The sequence below is a fragment of the Cajanus cajan genome, chromosome 10, assembly GCF_000230855.2.
Source record: "Cajanus cajan strain Asha chromosome 10, NIPB_CcT2T_4, whole genome shotgun sequence".
NCBI classification, from domain to species: Eukaryota; Viridiplantae; Streptophyta; class Magnoliopsida; order Fabales; family Fabaceae; genus Cajanus; species Cajanus cajan.
This window is the reverse complement of record NC_138526.1, coordinates 40,028,450-40,048,942: the sequence shown is the minus strand read 5'-3', so window position 1 is coordinate 40,048,942 and position 20,493 is coordinate 40,028,450. Positions and strand designations below refer to the sequence as shown.

General features: G+C 34.3%; 1 protein-coding gene across 1 annotated transcript; it reads left to right on the top strand.

The window, feature by feature from the left end:
• The first annotated feature begins 12,931 nt into the window (after nt 1-12,931).
• LOC114915316 (putative terpene synthase 2) lies at nt 12,932-17,365 on the top strand. Its single transcript, XM_029269856.2, has 7 exons — nt 12,932-13,925; nt 14,560-14,836; nt 14,962-15,334; nt 15,467-15,685; nt 15,823-15,964; nt 16,051-16,296; nt 16,446-17,365. The coding sequence occupies exons 1-7, from the start codon at nt 13,737-13,739 to the stop codon at nt 16,731-16,733; spliced, it is 1,734 nt and encodes a 577-aa protein (XP_029125689.2). The 5' UTR covers nt 12,932-13,736; the 3' UTR covers nt 16,734-17,365.
• Nucleotides 17,366-20,493: the final 3,128 nt, after the last annotated feature.

Genomic DNA, 20,493 nt, shown 5'->3' with positions numbered 1-20,493 from the left:
AGGAAAGAGTTAATTGAGTATCTGCAAAGTCCAAATTCGCAAGCTGAAAGAAAAGTTAAATATCGAGCTCTCAATTATGTGATATTGAATGATGAACTATTCAAGAGAGGCTTCAATGGAGTTCTGTTTAAGTGCCTAGGAAATCATGAGAGCTACATAGCCATGGCAGAGGTGCATGAAGGGATTTGTGGTGCTCATCAAGCGGGGGAGAAAATGAAATGGACTCTGTCTAGAAAAGGATACTTTTGGCCAAGTATGTTCAAAGATTGTATCGAATTCGCAAAAGGTTGCGAAGAGTGCCAGAAACATGGCCCAATACATCGAGTGCTAGCAACAGAGTTGCACGCGATTGTTAAACCTTGGCTTTTCGAGGTTGGGCAATTGACGTAATTGGCCAAATCCATCCTCCGTCAGCAAAAAACCATAAGAACATAATCGTGGCCATCGATTATTTTACGAAATGGGTAGAAGCAATTCCTGTAAAAGAGGTTGATCAGACAAAGGTGATAAATTTTATTGAAGACCATATTATATTTCGATTTGGAACCCCAGACAATAACTACAGATCAAGAAACGTTATTTACAGGTCGAAAAGTGATGCAATATGCCCAGTCGAGAGGAATTAAAATGATTACTTCGACACCCTACTATGCACAAGCTAATGGCCAAGTCGAGGCTGCTAACAAAGTGATCATTGCTTTGATCAAAAAACATATTTCAGTGAAACCTCGAAATTGGCATGAAACTCTACTGCAAGTATTGTGGGCTTACAGAAATTCACCCAGGAATGCCACTCAAACTACGGCATACAAGTTGGTTTATGGTCACGAAGCAGTTTTGCCTATTGATATTAATTTACAATCGGTGCAAGTGCAAAGGCAAAATGAGTTACCAGTCGAGGATTACTGGAATTTAATGTATGATGAACTAATTCGATTGGATGACGAAAGAATGATAGCCATGAAAAATGTCATTCACCAAAAAAGAAAAAGTAGCTCGAGTTTATAACAAAAAGGTCAAGAGCAAACAATTTTCGAGTGGGAATTTAGTCTTAAAAGTCATCCTCCCAATGGACCAAAAATCTCGAGATCGGGGTAAATGGACCTACAATTGGGAAGGACCATTCATTATCGAAAGACTCTACTCGAACAATGCATACCTGATCAAAGAGTTAAATTCGAGAAATGCAAGTAAAGTGATCAATGGAAAATACTTGAAGAAATTTCATAAAAGTAGCATGTACTGAGACAAATGTTCAAAGAGATAAGCAATAAAGGTACAAGCGGATAAATATTAAATTATAAATAGATATCTCTCAGGTTCTCGGTCACTTGCAGAATTTGGATTTGAGTACTTCATATGCCTGGTAGGCTTGGTCGAGACTTTGTTTTCGCAAAGCACACAATACCTCCAATCTTCTCTTTTGATCCAAAGACTTTGAAAGTCTGAAAGATATGCCTTTTCCTTCATCCCACAAACCCTTTTGCTTCAACATGATCTCTTGGCTTTGAAGCTTCAAAGCAGCATGTTTGGACTTGATCGAGTCGAGTTCTCATTGCAGGCCTAGGGCAGCAAGGGTAAGCTCCGCATCTTCCTCAGATTGCTTGAGCTTCATCAGTTCGGGAACTATCTGAGAAGTGGAGTCCTTGATCGAAAGAAGTTCAGTCTTGAGCTTTTCCAATTTAGTTTGATCCTCTTCCGTATCAGGCTCGATCTGAACCATCTCCTGATTCGAAGTAGACCACTTCGTGTGTAATTCAGAGGTTGCAGCAAAGGTATGCACATATTCGTTCAGCTATGTGGTTACCTCCGGAGGAAGATCGGGATATGAATTTAGATCATCAACCATCCGCTCAATCTCTAGTTTGAATTGAGGGTCCATGAGAGCTTGGTCAAGGTGATCCACATAAGCCTTCGAACGAAAGGAGGATAATAGCAGTTGAAAGCTTGCAACGGTTTCTTGGGTTTTTCCCGAAGCCGAAGTCCCGCTAGCCCAATTCTCCAAGACCTCGAAAATATCATTTTGAGCAACTTCGTCGTCAAAGAAGCTTATGAGGTCTATGTCATCAGGAGGAATCGAAGCTAGCAGAGTGTCAGTAGGGACACCATCAGTCGAACTTGCAGGTTGACTAGAAGGAGAAGTTTGCTTGCCTTCAGAAGTTACCTCTAGACCTGTACGAAAAGGATATTTTAGTGTTTTGGTGGAATACCGTGATGTCCAAGAAGTAATTACCTACCTTATCCAGAGGACACCCCTGTGTCGAAATTGAAGGAAGGTGCATCACCTTGCACAGGACTGGGAGGAGAAGGTTCAAAAGTTGGCACGGTGACAGGAACAGTGGCCGTAAGAACATTGGAAGAAACCACCTATTACAAAAAAGGCATTGTGACAAGGCACAAGTTCGAGAACGGCCAGAAAGTAAAATCGAAAGTCAACAGAACATACCTCAGGATGTCCGGGAGGAGAGGCCGACTCACGAATTTCGATAACATCTCGAGAAGATGGAGCAGCAATAGGAGAAGTGGGAGCACTTCGAGGGCTCTCAGAGGAAGATTCAGATATCTCTAAATCCACCTTTTTCTGGAAAAAGGGAAAAATATTACAGAGGATAAGATCAAATCAAGAGAAGAATAAGGAAGGTCCAGAAAATTAGCACATTACCTGGATAGGGGATTTCATTGCATCCTTCATAAGCTTCTCGGTGGGAACTTTCGGTCTAGGGACAGACCTAGTCAAAATTGCTTTTTGTTTCCCTTTGTCTCGAGAGGATCTCCGAGTAGTGGAAACCTGAAAAATGTTAAAAGGCAAAAAGATCAGTACAGCCGTCGCCGATAACAGCATTCGAGTAACAATTTTGAGAGCACCAAGAAAGAAAACTTACAGACTACCCACTTTGAGAATCCGAACAAAGTTTTTTCTTAGGAACTTCAACCTCCTACAGGAAACAAAATGTAATTACGTGAGCATCCATAAATTTAATACAATTCTGAAAAATGAACATTCTTACCTTTGAGCAAGACCGAAGTCGGTCAGAAAGGGTCTTTCATTTTCGAGGCTTAGCGAAGTATCATCTGCGTCGTCCTCTAAAGTTGTCTCCCGGTGTTGAGTGTCCTCTTGATGTTGAGGAACCTTTTGGGAAATAGTAGCTGAACATGAGGAAAGTGGAAAATAAGTAGAGATGGGAAATTCAAGGACAACATAAAAAGAAAAGGCAAAGCTTAATTACCAGGATAGACAACAGTATTGTCAACCCATCACGAAGGTCATTGTTTATCCCTGGGAAAATCATACACAGAACATCACGTACTCGTCACTCGATCCTTAACAGGAATGTTCTTATTATCCTCATACGAGGGATCAAGGGTTTTCACCCAAGGAGGATAATCAAGACGTTTTGCAAGGTTGAAAAGGGCATTAGAAAGAGGAGGTATGTGCTTAGGGCAAAACTTTTCGAAAATAGTTTGACCCTGAGGATCAATGACTGTATTTCGATGGATGTTCCGTTGTACCATTCTAGTCAGGGATAAAGTGGCATCAAAAATAGTTCGAAACATATTTTCGGGACGGTAACAAACTTTGTAATATTGTTCGAACTGAGTAATAATGTTGCGATTATCATAAATACCTGAAATCTTGGGGCCCTGCAGAGAAAAGGGAGAATTTGTAAGTTTCCAAGAAAAATCCTCGAAGGAAAACATATTGTCGGTGTAATAACCACACCACCATTGAAGGTAGCATTTGGACACCAAAAATGCAGGAAGGAAAGAACAAGGGGTAAGGTGTCAAAATGAACTTCAGAAAACCCTCATAATCGACATCTTCTACACAAACATCAGAATCAATTCTATCCTTTGGAAAAAGAGGTGTCGGTCTAATCTGACAAAGCCCGAATTGACGGGCAAAGATTTGAGGTTGATAGGGATAAACTCTCACGTCCTTTGTTTCATCCTAGTGAAGATGAGATCCCAAGATAGGAATCCCATCCAGATTTCGACCATCTCCTGGGAAATCTGTCCTACTTGATTGTTACCAATTAACCAGGAAGGCCCTGCTAGATCAACACAGATGAAAGGAGCCAAATCATTCGAGAACTCCTCGAATTCAAGAATTGCCTGAACATAACGGGCAAAACCATCAACAGACCTTTTCTTGGGAGTCAAAGCAGTCAAGCGAGATCCTTCAAGAGAATAGCGAATGGAAGCTTGAAGAGGAAGAAGTTTCAGTTTCTTCTCGAAAATGGCATTCAGCCATAATTGCAGAAGCCAGAGTGGCCCTGTGAGGTTTCGAGGGCCAGTTTCTCGAAACAAACTTTTCGAGGCTTCGTCGAGACAGTTATAAAAAGAGGCAAGTAACAACTTGCTCAAGCAAATATTTTTCTTCAGATGTAAAGCCTAGGCGAGTGCGTAGTAGTACTTGGGAACTTGCAGAGAAGGGGTACAAAAGACACAAGCAGAGAGCCAATAGAGCAAGAAGGCAATGTGTTCAGAGTCAGTAACAAGAGCACCTTCTTCACCGTGATGTGCACTAACGAAGGCAGAATACGTCTTTTTGTCCCAGACGATTGAAGTTTCGGTCATCGAAATCTCTTCTTCGAGAATGTCAGGAAGATAACGGTCCCCCAAGGGTTTCAACCCCGTAATGGCAGTGATATCCAAAGAGTTGGGTAGACAAAATCGCAAGGAAATTCGAAAGCACGAGTTTCCCTGTTCCAAAATAAAATAGCAGATAACAACATCTGGGGATCGAAGACGTTCAGATCGTACTTCGATAATTGAACGAAATCGAATATTCCAGCTTCCTTCCAAATAGATTGCTTCGAGGCCTCAACATGTTCCAACCATTGAATGTGTTTGTCCTTAGGAGGAGGAAAAGCCCGAAACATCTTCGCGGTATCCGAAAAAAGAGAAAGGTCAATGGTTGGAGAGTAAACGAAAGGAAGGGTAGGATCATCTTCCGGAAGCAAATCATTATGAGTCTTCTTCTTGCTCGGATTCGAAAAGGGACCTAGAAAAGCATGCATTGATCCGTCAGAAAGCGAAAAAGGAAGAAGTACCTGTGATTGGAAGATTTTGAGACTGGCTTCCTCCATGCCAGGGATAGGAACGAACGGGTTCGCCCTTTCACTCGAAGTGGAAATAGTTGCATTCTCCGTCAGTAAAGGAACGGAAGGAGTAGGGGAAACCGTCGAAGTCGCGGGTGTAGCCGTAGACGCAGACGCAGCGAAAGTTGTCATGGAAACGAGACGAAGATGAAGAACTCGAAGGTAAAGAATGAGTGAGTGCTAAAGAATAGTAAAACGTACTCAAATTGGCGAAGTGAAAGGTTATATGAAAGAGAAAAATGGGCCAAAACGCAGTAAAAGCCCGCTATGAAATTCAAAAAAGGGGGAATTCAAATTTTTGGGTAACCAAAAATATTCGCTAACGGACAAAATTTGGAATTGCGTCAGCGTATCCCAGAGAAGCGGAATCAGTGCCTCCAAATTTACTGTAGCAGGAACGAAAAGGAGAAATTTGGAATTAATAATGTTAGGGGCATTTAATTCTCGTGAAAAGCACGTGGCTCTAGGGTCTTATCAGAAAAAGAAGATTGAGGTAGTGGAAAACATTCTTTCACGGTTACCTCGAAACAAATGTTTCCCACGGGGCATTTGTTAGTACCAGAAAATGAATTCGGAGACACTCGAAATATAGGGGTGCTCGAAATCCTAGATGATCGAAAAAAAAGGCAGAGAAGTTTCTAAAGAAGGCATACAAAGCTTGAAGAGAATCAAGAGATACGCGAAGACATTTTTCGTGAAACTCTCAAAATCCTCGAACCAGGAAGGATGTTGCTCAGGAAAAAGGGCTTACAGCCTCGCAACCTCTCAAAGTGAAAGCAGAATCAGGAAACATTCAAGTATAGTTTTCGTTGGTTACTCGAAATCCCAAGAATTTGGACATACACGAATACACTTCATAACCTCTCAGAATGGAGAACTTAAAGGAGACACGAATTATGAGCGGTTGAAGTAACATGGGATAAGTGTAAAAGGCTGCAGAACGGTTTGGGGAAGTTAACGAGAAGTTCCAAGAATTATCCAAAGATGGGCCCGGGAGTAGGCCACGACGTGGAAGTTTAGAACGGTTATGCACTTCCGGGGCACGTCAGAAACAGTTATCTTCCCTAAATCTTTGTCTATAAATCAAACGAGCCATGCTTGTAGCAAGAGGTCAGAAATCTAATTCCCACAATACCTCACACGCACTCCGCAGCCTGCGCATAAGGCATATTGTGCATACGAGACAGCTTTGGGTATGATTTCTCGACCACTTTTCTTTTCCTTTTTAGGAGTAGCGTATCATAGCATAATCTAGCCTAGTGTAGTGTAGTCATTCTAAACATGTTTCGTTATCCTTACGAATTGTAATTCTGTTACCATTTAATGAAGGATATGATTTCTGCAGTCAATATACATGTCATCTGTTCGATTCACGTTAATTCTTACATTCATGAATTTGATTGTACAATTAGCATAGATCTTCTGATGTGCTAAAACCAGCATAGATCTTCTGACGTGCTCAAAACAACGAGCATAGATCTTCTGACGTGCTCAAACAATGAGCATAGATCTTTTGATGTGCTAAAACCAGCATAGATCTTCTGACGTGCTCAAAACAACGAGCATAGATCTTCTGATGTGTTGAAACAACACCCTAATTTAACTCTATTTGTTGCTTGTACGATTTTATTTTTTCACTGAAATTCTTCAATTCCATCATGTCACGAACACGCATAAATTGAAACGTGAACTCGTGCTAGTTCGAATAAAAAGAACCTACGAACGAAATCCTCCACAAACAATAGGTCGTTGGCCTTTTCTTTTGGGTTGTTCTACGAAGCAGAACGGCCTGTTCTGCTTGCAGAACGGCCTATTCTCCAAGCAGAACGGTCTGTTCTCCTTGCAGAACGGCCCGTTTTGCAGGACGGGCCGTTCTGCTTGCATTCTTATGTTTTTTTATTTTTTATTACTTTTTTACGTCAGATTTTGGTAATGTCCGACGTAAATTTACGCTAATTTTACAGGGACGACGTAAATTTACGTCTCCCGCATTTACGTCGATATTTTTTCTGACATAAAAAGCTCAAAATATCCGACGTGGAATACCTCTTTTGTACTAGTGAACACACTTGTTACACTTTATTTAAACATCTAGCACTATTCACTATTCACACTCAGATTTCAATTTCCGGGAAACCGAATTCTAAGCTTCAATATTTTTTTTTTTGCGATCAGAATTCGGTTTCCAGGGAACCGAATTCTGAGTAGTTTTATTTTTTTTTTGTTTGTGGCCGAGATTGCGCGAATCTTGAAACTGGAACGACCCGTTGTGGAAGCAGAACGGTCTGTTCTGCTTGATCGCAGAACGGGCCGTTCTAGAGTTAAGCTTTAACGCATAACTTGAGTTCTGAAATGGTTCGTTTCAAACTAGGAGTGGCCCGTTCCAAACTACGTTTTTAGGCATAAAACCGTGAGTTGGAACGGGCCATTCTAGTTTTGGAACGGGCCGTTCTAGGAAAACAGGGAATCCAATACTTTTCCTATAAATACGCCTTCTACCCTTCATTCTCTCCACATGGTTTCAACTTACCTTCACTCCTTTATTCCTTCCCTCGACCCCTTCTAAATCACTTTCTTAGAATCACGTTCATTTCCTTTAAACCTTTCATAAAATGGCTTCTTCAATCTACGTTATTGTTCACTCAGATGGTTCCATTAACCAATGTCCGAATGAAGGAATCATCTTCTCCTCTCCATCTGCAAAATTACTTCGTATCAAGAGATGAATTACTCTAGAAAGGCTGCAAAGAGTCATCCACACAAAGCTACATCGATAAGATTCTGAGAGAGTGGCTAGCATACATTTTCGCTACCCTATTAGACTTGGCCCAGGGGTTAGTAACTATGCCTGTGTTTAGTTGACTGATGATGAAGACGTTGAGGCACTTTTCAATGTTCACGATTCTAATGAACTTCAATTAGGTATTGAATTATATGCTACTTTTACTACAATTGAATCACATCCACCACAAGTTTCACCTTCACCTTCACCTTACGAAATTTATCAAAGTTACCAGAACACTAACCCATCTGGCCCTTCTTATGATATCCCCTCCAACTACGACATTGAGTCATACACAGCTTTTAACTAGTCCAATCATGGACCTTAATCAAATACCTTCTCAGCCATTTGACCAAGCTACACCTTCTGCTTCTCAACCCAATGTTCAAACCAACATTGAAGATCATCTTCTTGTTGGTCTCCCAACAGAAAATGTCTTTGATCCTTTTACAATTATCATAGCCCACATCAAGTCCACCATGCGTTATACAATTAGTTACAGAAAGGTATGGTTGGACAAGCAACATGCCATTGAGAACATCTCTGGAAACTGGGAGGAGTCGTACAACAAGTTACTAGGTATGTTGCAAGCAATAATGCAAATGTATGTTCCAGGTTTTATTTGGAAATTAAATACGCAATCGGCTTACCAAGGTGACTTATTGGACGAGAGGAGTGTTATATTCAAAAGGTTATTTTGGACCTTTAAACCGTGCATTAATGGTTTTGCCTTCTGCAAACCAATTGTTCAAGTCGATGGAACCTTATTATACGGGAAATACAAAGGTACGCTATTGGTTGCAGTTGCGCAAGATGGTCGCAACAACATAATTCATATTGCATTTGTTGTTGTTGAAGGTGAAACTAGCGATGCATGGTTTTTTTTTCTTAAGAACTTAAGGCGGTATGTAACACCGCAAGATGGGTTGTGCCTTATTTATGATCGTCATGAGGCTATTCGAAGTGCATACTCAAGAAATGGAAGTGGCTGGACGGAAAACAATTATGTCCATGTCTATTATTCGACATATTGCACAAAACTTCATGCGACGATTCAAAAATGCATCACTGAAGAAGGATGTCGTCAATATGGGTAATTTTATCATTACTTTTTTTAAACCGTTTGATTATTAGTTTTCATTATTTAATTATTTTTTTTCTGTAGCCTATGGGATGACTGAACCTAGATTCTTTTACTATTACAACATAGTAAGAGATACTAATGCTGAAGCAGCTTAATGGTTAGACAACATTCCTAGGGACATCCTGGAAGAGACAAAGTTGTAATTTCACTCTATCAGATTGGTGTCATGCAACAATTGCAAAACAAATAATGGGGGTACATGATGTCCATAGCTGAGCATCTGTATATGCTTGCATGGGTATTGCAGTTTGCAAGACTGCATATGGAGCCCATTAAAACTACAAAAAAAAATTAAACTTTTTTAGTTAAGATAATATGCTAAACAAAAGAAAATAAGAAAAAAATAAAACTTTGATTTTAAAGAGTTACCTGATCATTCTGAATGTGGTCAAACCTTGATCTATATCCAACAACATCATTATGAGGTACACTTCGAAAGTTTAATACTCTACCCCTGCTCCATTTACAGGCTAGAGGGAATGTTGATGGTACCCTAGAAATAGGTGCAATATATGGCATGCGATGCCATGCCCAAAATTGTAACAAAGATGCACAACCACCCATTGTTTTGCTGGTAACATCTGTAGCTCTACACATTTTCCTATACAACATAGCCAAACAAGCAGACTCCCAACTATATCGTCTTGTTCTTCTAAGATTTATTAATAAAGATAAATACATAAGATGTACCTTATTGCCTGTTTTGTCAGGCATCAAAACACCTCCTATTAAACCTAATATATATGTCCTACAATGTGTATGAAGTTCTTCTTGAGATGGTTCATCTGCTAATTCTAACATATTTTCTCTCAACCACTTTAACTTAATCATAGAGCCAATTAGCGACTCACCTTTAACTGGCACGATTTCGAGATACGTGAAACACATATCCTCCCAATCATATAATGTTGGGCCAATGACTGGTAAACCATTAACTTTTAGGCCAAGTTGAAGTGCAACGTCCTCCAGTGTTATCGTGCACTCTCCTGTTGGAAAATGGAAGGTATGCATGAGTCTCAGGTCTCCATCTTTCAACCAAAGTTGTGACTAATGCGTGATCCATCTTGAGATGTCTGAGATTTGCAACCCCAGAAAAACCAACTTCCTCTAGTATAGGAACAATTAGAGGGTGGGGTTCTGGCATTGAATGACAGTAAGAGTAAATAATATTCTCAGTCTCCTGCAATGATAAACAAAATTAGTACTAATTTGTTACAAGTTAATTGAAATTTAAAGTAAATAACAAAAGTGTTCAACTTACCGTTGTACAAATGAAGGCAGACCTATGTTCATTTTGCTTCCACAATAACATTTTTGGTATTTGGTAAATGAAAATCGAACCAAAAAATGAATTTTTTTTACTTAGAAAGTGATTCAGAAGGAGTAGAGGGAAGGATTGAAAAAAGTAAGCTGAAACCATGTGGAGAGAATGAAGGGTAGATGGCGTATTTATAGGAAAAGCATTGGATTCCCTGTTTGCCCAGAACGGGCCGTTTCAAAACCAGAACGGCCCGTTCCAACCCATGGTTTTATGCCTAAAAACGTAGTTTGGAACGGCCCGTTTCAAACAAATAAAAAATGTCTAAATTCCTATTTTAGAACGGTTTGTTCCAAAACCAGAACAACCCGTTCCAACATACTAAAAAGGGCTAAAATCCTAGTTTTAAACGGGTCATTTCAGAACTCAAATTATGCGTTAAAGCTTAACTCTAGAATGGCACGTTTTGCGGCCGTTCCAATTTCAAAATTAACAGTCTATGTGTGCAAGCAGAATGGGTCATTCTGATTCCAGAACGGGCCGTTCCAGTTTCAAGATTCGCGCAATCTGGGCCACAAACCAAAAAAATAAAAAAAAAATAAAAAACTACTCAGAATTCGATTTCCCGGGAACCGAATTCTGATCGCATAAAAAAAATATATTGAAGCTTAGAATTCGGTTCCCCAGGAACCGAATTCTGAGTGTGAACAGTAAATAGTACTAGTTATGTAAATAAAGTGTAACAAGTACGTTTTTGGTATAAAAAAAATTAAAATTCCACTTCCGTAAAAAATTCTAAAGGCACGGGCTTTGGCTTCTGTGGATGTTCTTAGGAGAAACTACTCCAAGGTTGCTGGTTTCCCAAAATTGAATTTTAATTTAGAGATATTTAATATTACTTTTTTAGTGACAATAAAAATAACTATAAAATATATTATCAGTATTTTCACATTAATTATTATATTTAATATTGGTAAAGATTTTTAGAATGATAGAGAAAAATGTATGAATTTTTGTAATATTTTTTACTATTTAATACATTTTTGTTATTATTGCTAAAAATTTAAGAACTTTTTTTAGTTTATATACTCTTTAATATTTTTTCTTTTTATACATGTTGATATGAGAGTGTAATTTTAATTGATCTTTGCTTGGGTATTTCTCTCTTTCAATTTATAAAAATAAAAAATAAAAAAATCGTTGTAGGTAATATTGAAATATGTTAATCTCCTAATTTCTTCAACGTATAAAAGTTTTGATAAAACATTAAAATGTGCTAGAGAATAATGAATATGAAATTATCAATACTATTTTTGTAAGTGTAGGATAAAATATTTTTATGATTCATACCATTTTCATATGTAAATTATATATTATAATCTATTGTACTTAAACCAAGTTTCAAATTAAGACATATTTCAGTGACAGATACTGTTAAAAAATAATAATAAAGGTACTGAATGGTCATAATTTGTTCATCTTTATGATAATACATCATTTAAATATGTTAGAGAACCGCACTAAAATAGTGTCTTTAATTTCAAAGGAGTTATATAATTTATATAATAATTTATTTTATTGTATTTTTATTCATTTCTTTTGTATATATCATCGTAAAAACTAATATACGGCTATAATGTTCTTTAATGAATTTCTAATGCAATTTGATAGAAACTAAATACACATTCACTTTTAAAAAAATTTGTTTGTCTACGAATTACGATAAACAACTATTAGTTCGTTTATTATAGATTATAATCGGCGTATACAATTTAAATTAAACTTAATAGATAATATTATATATTTTTATTATGTAATTACATTATATCTCAGATTCTCAATAATAAATTTTTCAAAAACAAAAATCTTGAATTTTGCCACACATACAAAAATACATAATATATGTTTATATATATATATATATATATATATATATATATATATATATATATATAATCTTGTCTTCAAACTTAAATTAACAAAAAAAAAATTAAATATTAAATAATAAATATTTAATATAGTGATTTATTTATTATTTATATTTTATAAACAAATTTTTTATAACTTATTAAAATAATATTTATACATTATAAAAAATTATTCATTATTTTATAAATTTAAAATAAAAATTAATTAAAATATTAAATAATATTTTTATTAAGATAATTTATTATATATATATATATATATATTTTTTAAATAACATTTAATTAATTTATTAAAATAATGTTATTTATACTGTAACATATACAAGGTAGGCTAGTCCACCGTTGACAGTTTTAGCTTTCTAGTTTCGCCTTTTACTTTATAACAATTACTACTAAAGAGTCTTTACCTTCCCTCACATTAACACGCGTTGTTTTCTTATTCATCCATTTTGTTTAACTTCTAATCAGTGATTGAACAAAATAATCATCTATTAGTTAACAATTCTCTTTTCCAAAACCATGTTCTATTCTTTGCTTTTTTTCCCCCACCAACTTAATTCCTTTCATTTACTCTCGTTGATAAGTCTTTATTTTGACTCAACAACCCATATTTTGACATAATTCTTTTTTTTATAAGTCTTTCTAGTATATTTGACCAGGATTTCTGATGTGGTTACCACCATGAAAATGTTAATGATAACAATTATCTAATATTCTCATTTTAAGAATATTTTTTCTTGTCAATTATCTTATACAAAATTACAAAATCATACAGTCTTTACGTCTTATTTCCGATAATCAACAAATTCACATGCAACATGACACAAGGTCCAAGAATGTAAGGTGTAGGACTTAAATTTTTAAAATATAACATTTGTAATAAATAGTTAATCTAATCTGGATTTGATTATTTTAATTTAAAAATAAAAAAACAACGTAAGATGATTTTTTATTACACGCCAACTAACAACTCCAAATCAAATCTTACGTCATTAATTAATTAGTTTTCTTTTTTATTTATTATTCAGGTTAAAATATATATTTTTAATGCTATTTTTAGAAGAAAAGAAAAGACTATATATTTCCATTTAGTACTAATTTCAAATTTAGGTAAATTTTGTTTTTATAATTTTTTTTTACAAAAAGATTAGTTAATGAGTTTTTGGGTGGATATGGATATGTTCAACATCCAATGAAGACAAGGATGAATATTCAAATTTTATACTTAACAATATAAAGACAGATATAGATATAGGATACGGAAAGGAGATAAGAATATTGATATCCATATTCATATTACTCTGTTGTCATCTCTAGTTAAAATGTCTAAATAAATAATCCTGGGGAGAAATTATTATTTTTTATGACAAACTTGCATGAATTTTCTCTTATTCCAGCCGCCAGTGGAAAATCGAGCGCGGTAATGGAAAGTATCAAACAAGCTGAAAATTAAAAAATGCATGAGCAAGATGCTTCACGTGTAAAATGGTAAACCTATGATCCCCTATAAATATCTACATAGATGTTTGGGTGTTCCATCAATAAGATACTCAACATTTTGCATAAAAATCACTGTAAAGAAAAAATGTCCGTTGTAGCTTCAACACTTGTTTCAACCCGACATGCAGTATCTGATCTTGGCAGACCGTGTGCGAATTTTGCTCCTAGCATTTGGGGAGACACTTTCCTTCAATATGCTTCTGAATCTATGGTATTCTATATTTATAATACACACACATATATATATATATATATATATATCAAAATCACTTAGTTGAGTTAATGTTGATTTGGAAACTTGCAATAAACTCTCCCAACACCCACACCTTTCAATACACTACACAGTAGAAAGGTCGATTTCGAGATAAAATATTTGAAAACAATTTTTTTTTTCTAAATTACTTTTAGACTAGTAATAATATTTACAAATATTTTTTTTATATTATTGTTAAGTGTGCTCACTTTAAAAATAAATTAAAAATATTTTGTGACATATTGTCTTTAATTACCTTTTTTTTTTTTAACATTCAAAAATGTAAAAGTGATATACTTGTTTTGAAGTACAAATGTACCTCCATTGTTATAGCTTGAGAATGTTGAAGTTCAAACCTCCGAACAAAATACTCAAAGCTTATATCAATCATTGGACAAGTAGTTTTATTTTTGTCCATGGAGAGACTTGATACATTGTCGAGAGTCGAATTCACTCATTCAAAATTTTTATCTCACAACTTAGATGATTGAGCTAGCGTGAGCCAGCAGTGGATAAATATATTTAAATTTGTAGAAACAACAAATTAACATGTAAATTCAAAACTTTATTAAATTCTCAACTATATTTGCAGGAAGTTGGTGACGATGTGAAGGAACGATACCAAACCCTAAAAGAGGAGGTGAAGATGATGTTTCAATCACCAAATACCATGCAACTATTGAATTTCATTGACTCCCTCCAACGTTTTGGTATATCCTATCATTTCCAAAAAGAAATTAATCAAGCACTGGAACAAATTCACAATATTTTCATCAAAAATGACATCATCATCAATGAAGACAATAGTCACCACTTTCTTGTTCTACTCTTTTGCGTGCTTAGACAACAAGGATATCAAATTTCATCAAGTACGTATAAAACTTTATCATTGATATTTAAATAAGAAAAAATACTACATACAAGAAAGTTATATGTCAATCAAAATTCGTTAAATATCCTATTATTTCTTATATATGTTCAATTAATTGAGCAGATGTGTTTCACAAATTCAAAAATGAGCAACGAAACTTCAATGAAACACTTGTCAACAATATTCAAGGATTGTGTAATTTGTATGAAGCTGCACATTTAAGAATTCCAGGAGAAGATATACTAGAAGAAGCATGTGACTTCTCAAAATTTCAATTGAAGTCCTTGGCCAACCAACTGAGTTCATCCGTTGCTACACAAATCAATCACTGCTTAAAGAAACCTCTTCAAAAGAGTTTACTTAGGTTTGAGGCAAGGTATCACATGACTATCTATGAACAAGATCCTTCTCATAATGAAACTCTACTAACATTTGCAAAAGTAGATTTCAATATTCTTCAAAAGATGCATAAAAAAGAAATTGGCAGTATCACCAAGTAAGTCCCTACCTTTAAATATTTTCTACAGTGAAAACATATTCATTTTGAAATATATTACTGTACTGAAATTTTAAGATACTAAATAATGAAGCATATTTAAATTGTTAAGGTGTAATTGTTTTTTCATAGGTGGTGGAAAAAATCAAACATTGTGAAAAAGGTCCCTTATGCTAGAGATAGGTTGGTTGAGTGCTTTATTTGGGTCTTGGCCATGTCCTACAAGCCTGAAGATAGCAATGGAAGAATATTTGGGGGAAAATTGACCAGTGTTACTGGTCTTTTGGATGATACTTATGATAATTATGGCACTGTTCAAGAACTTGAAATCTTCACCGAAGCATTACAAAGGTTGATGTGCTTACAAATTATAAATTATATAACTATTTCAATACAAAAATAACTTCAAAATAATCAACATTTATTTTTAGCTCATTATTTCACACTTAAAAGTTTATGTCAATAAGTCTTCTTCATTTTAATTTCAGATGGGATATTAATCTCCTTGAATCTCTTCCTCAATGCATGAAAGTAGTATTTGATATAGTTGTAGAACTTTGTGATGAAATGGAGTTGCTAACAGCTCAAAGTGGAAAATCAAGATTTGTGGTGCCACATTTTAAACAAGCCGTATGATTCCTAGTTTCTATAATTTTTACTTGAATACTTCTTTATAATCTAGTTTATTTTATCAATATATTTGATGTTACTTGTAGATTTGTAACATAACAAAAGCATACATGGTTGAAGCAAAATGGTGCCATGAGGGTCATGTTCCAACATATGATGAATATAAAGTTAATGGAATTTTAACTTCTTGCGGTCCTCTATTCTACACATCATTTATTGGCCTTGGAGAGTTTGCAACAAAGGATGTTTTTGATTGGATTTCAAGTGTTCCAAATATCATTAAAGCTACATCACTTATTGCTAGACTCACTGACGATATGGCCTCACATAAGGTATTAATTCATTTCTGATTGAAATTAGGGATTTGATTCGACATATATCTCCTTTTATATATAATTATTTATCAATCAAAACATAATTAATATGTCATACTTATTATGTTCCTAATTGAACATTTGGATTTACTTTGATTGATATATAGTTTGAACAGCAAAGAGTACATGTTGCATCATCTGTGGAATGTTGCATGAAGCAATATAACATTTCAGAAGTAGAGACTTATAACTTCATCCGCAAGGACATTGAAGATTATTGGAAGCTTATAAATGAAGCATATCTCAATTCAAATGATATCCCAAAGCATGTCCTCGATAGTATCATTAATTACGCACGTATGTCTGAATTTTCGTATGAAAATTACATGGATAGATTCACAAATGGAGAATTATTAAAAGATGTTGTCTCTTCACTGCTTTTAGATCCCATGTGACTCGATCAACACCAGTAAAATAAGTCATTTCACGTGTAAAGGAGTAACACATGTTGTTATAACTTTAAGATGTACAACTACTAGCATAATGCTATATACTAGCAAGTATAATAAATAAGAGGGCATTGTGGGTGTGAAAGTAGATTGATTCATCCTACATGAAATGCTCAATGTGTGAGTTGTTAAAAAAAATGATGTTTATAATTGTGTTTGTATGCTGTCATTTGTTTACTTGTGAACGTAATAAAGTTTGTTTGTTTAGTTTTTACAAATGTTATTTGTTGTTTACTCTTATTTCCTACTATTTAATTTTGAGAGGAAAAAAAAATCTAGCCCTTTTATCCTTATGACAATTTCTACCATGAACCTGCAATACGAATGGTTCACGGGTAAACAAACATATTAAAGTTGAAGATACATATGGTACACTTATGAAACTTGTCAATTTCTCCTTCTTTCCTGTCATGGTCATTGTTAACATTGGTTTGTGTTTCAAGAAGAATGTTGTAATATCCTTTTTTTAAAATAATAATATTATTAATATTATTATGTCATAGTTAGAAGAATTATTTATTTTTATAAGTGAGAAAATATTTTATTATATTTATTCATTTAATTTAATGGGAGAAGGGAAATGGATCAGGTTGACCTAGTTCAATGAGCTTTTAAGAGAGGGGTTAGGCAAAGTTAATCTATCTGCTTCATTTTGCACTCTAAAGAGTTAAGAGAGAAAAGGAAGAAAAAGAATGAGCTCTAACGAAAAGTGCTAAGAATTATCTCAAACAGCGTCAAACTAATCTCATCGACACAATAAGGTACAAGGAGGGAAGTAAGTGATTCATGTGTGGGATTGCAAGAGAGAATAGGTAGTTCGAGAAATTCTTAAATTCTTAAGATTTTCCAATTTCTATTCTGATGTTGCAATTGACGATTTAATTAGGTTCTATATTGAATTATGATTATGTTTATTGTATTGTTTAGTGAAAATGATGATCTGTTAGATAATTGAATGTCTTTGTGGGTTAGAGTTTCATGAGGAATTTAGGTACATTTAATTGAAGTGTGATTTTATGAAGAAATTAATGATGCATGATGTATTTTTGTGTAAAAATGATTGTTTCTAACCGATTGGATTAGAAAAAAGATAATTTTATGATTAACTGTGAATTTTTGGGGTATTTTTTTCATACTGCATTTTCTAGAAAACACATTGGCACCGGGGTTGAGTCTTTGGCGTCTAGCTTGCATTCATGCTGATGAATGCGAAGCCTAAAAGGGTTTACGCCAAGCGTGGATATATCACATTGAGTGTGACTATTTTAGGGAGCTCTTTGTGGCTTCTTAGCATTGAGTGTGAATTCCTAACGTCGGGTGCAAGAGAGACCTAGTGCCCTATATGAATCCTTAGTGTCGGGTGTTGCATCTCAATTGAAGACCCGTGCAGCAGAAGAAACACAACTCAGCAGAAACAATAAACAACATACAATCCATTTCCTTTAATGGACCAACACAAGACATGTTTATTTTGGAGGAGAATAAGACCCATGAACGTAAGTAGAAGGAGCTGCATGCTCTTACAGCACAACCACCAACCTACAGCCATCACAAGCTGCACCTACTACACCTGCAGGATAGGGCAGCAACATTTCAGCAAAAATTCACATGGAGAATATATATTGAACCCTTTATGAGCCCATGGAGAGAGGAAGGGACTTTAAAATTCACAAATCCACTCACTATAGGAAAAGCAAAAAAAATAAATTAAAATAAAATAAACTCCACCTCCTTCCTTTCCACTTAAAATTTCTTTAGTAAAAAGGAGAATATATATTGAATCCTTTATGAGCCCAACGAGGAGGGCTATCATTCAAAAACTACCATAACTTTTACCACAATACGATTGTCAATCACAAAGATTTTGACAAACAAGCCTCTGACTGCAAAACTCTTATTCCTTGAAGCCAACAATGCTTCATGAAATGACATGCTTTGTTTCACAACCCATGGAAAGAGCCTTCGAGAATCACCAACAAAGTCCGACTTCTTTCCTCGCATCCATGTTGCACGCGTGTTGAGGATTTCTCTCTATCACATCTTTATTCAAGTGGTTTTTTTTTTTCATCTTTTGAAAAATTCTTCCTATTTCACGTAATTTTCCATTCATAATCTCTTCCGTTTTCTTATAATATTATGTGCTTTAAATAATTACTTTTATTTCATTTTGTTTGTGAATATTATTATTATTTTATTTTACAATACTCCTTTTACTTATATATGTCTTATTACACTTTTTTTTTTAATATTGTTAATATGGCATCTTATTTCAATTTGTTCGTTTAGTTACTGTCTCGTACATATAAACATGTACAAATGTTTATAATAAAGGCCAATAGACCAAATAAAAATAGAATAAAAATTGTTATGCGTTTATAGTTTATTTTTATAATGGTAATAATACCAACAAGTTCTGGTAATTAAGATGCATATATTTTATAATCTTAAAGAGCATATCGGAATTAGTTTTCATAATTATTTAAAATACAAGTTTTACAATACAATTAAAATTAAGATATAATTTTAAATATATAGGGGATTATTTGAATGTAACATTCCTTTAATTCTAGGACTTATAGATGTAAGTTGTGACAATTTGTTATCTTAAAGTTCTTATCTAAATTAAAATTTAAAATACATAATCAAGTATAAAAAATGTATATTTACATTTTTGTATAAATATTTAAAGTCATTACATTGAGGATTTTCTGAGAGGAATGGTTAATTAGATGTGAGATCTGTTTAATCTTTTAATTTAAGATATGAACTGTGACAACTTGATATCTTAAAATTTTTTCTTCAAAATAAAAATATCAAACCAAAAAATCTTTTAAGTATATACCATAGTAATACTAATATCGATAAAAATAAATATAATCAAAATTAAATATTTTATTAAACTGACTTTGGTATACACCTCGATCAATTTTATATTTTTGGATGAATGAACTGAGATGGTTCAAGAATCCTAAATTTAATAAAATTAAAATTTAATTAAAAAATATAATCAACACACAAATATTTTCTACAAAGAACTATGTGACTCTGAATCTCTATTGCATATGGAGATACATAGGAATGGGAAATAAATTTTGTCGAGCCAAAAAAATAAAAACTTATATTATCTTTCTTTTCAATTTTTTTTAAAATAAATGTACTAGTTAAATAAAATACATTTGATCATTATAGTTAATTTTGATTAATTTAGGATGAGATAAATATTTTATAAGTTATAAATAATTTTTTTATTTAATTAAAGGTAATTGTCTTAGGACGAACGTTGAAAGATGCTAATACCTTCCTTGCATGTAATTGACTCCCGAACTCAAAAATATGATTTTTGTAGACCATTTTCTATTTTATGATTTTTCCAATATTTTTCCGTAAGAACAAACATTGGTGGCGAGTTCATATCTTTATTTTATTTCGTCGTCCCATTGCGATCTTAGTTGCGACACCGGGCGAAATTATAATTTTGCTAGGCATAATTCTATGTGTGTATTCTTTGTAGTTGCTTAAAGCCGAGCGTAGCTTTGTGACGCTCGACGTAGTCTATGTATTTGCTATGTATATTGGTGTGTTTGATGATGATTGCGAGTTTTGTGGTATTCATAGATGGCTATTATATGATTAAATATGAATGGTGTGTATTTGGATGACTTGATGTACCAATGTGAGTGGATGTGGCTTTATATTTAATTGTGAA

Coding starts and splice junctions, on each gene's coding strand:
- LOC114915316 (XM_029269856.2), top strand. CDS start 13,737: ATGTTTGGGTGTTCCATCAATAAGATACTCAACATTTTGCATAAAAAT. Junction 15,335..15,466: donor GAAATTGGCAGTATCACCAA/GTAAGTCCCTAC, acceptor GTTTTTTCATAG/GTGGTGGAAAAAATCAAACA. Junction 15,965..16,050: donor TGCCACATTTTAAACAAGCC/GTATGATTCCTA, acceptor TGTTACTTGTAG/ATTTGTAACATAACAAAAGC.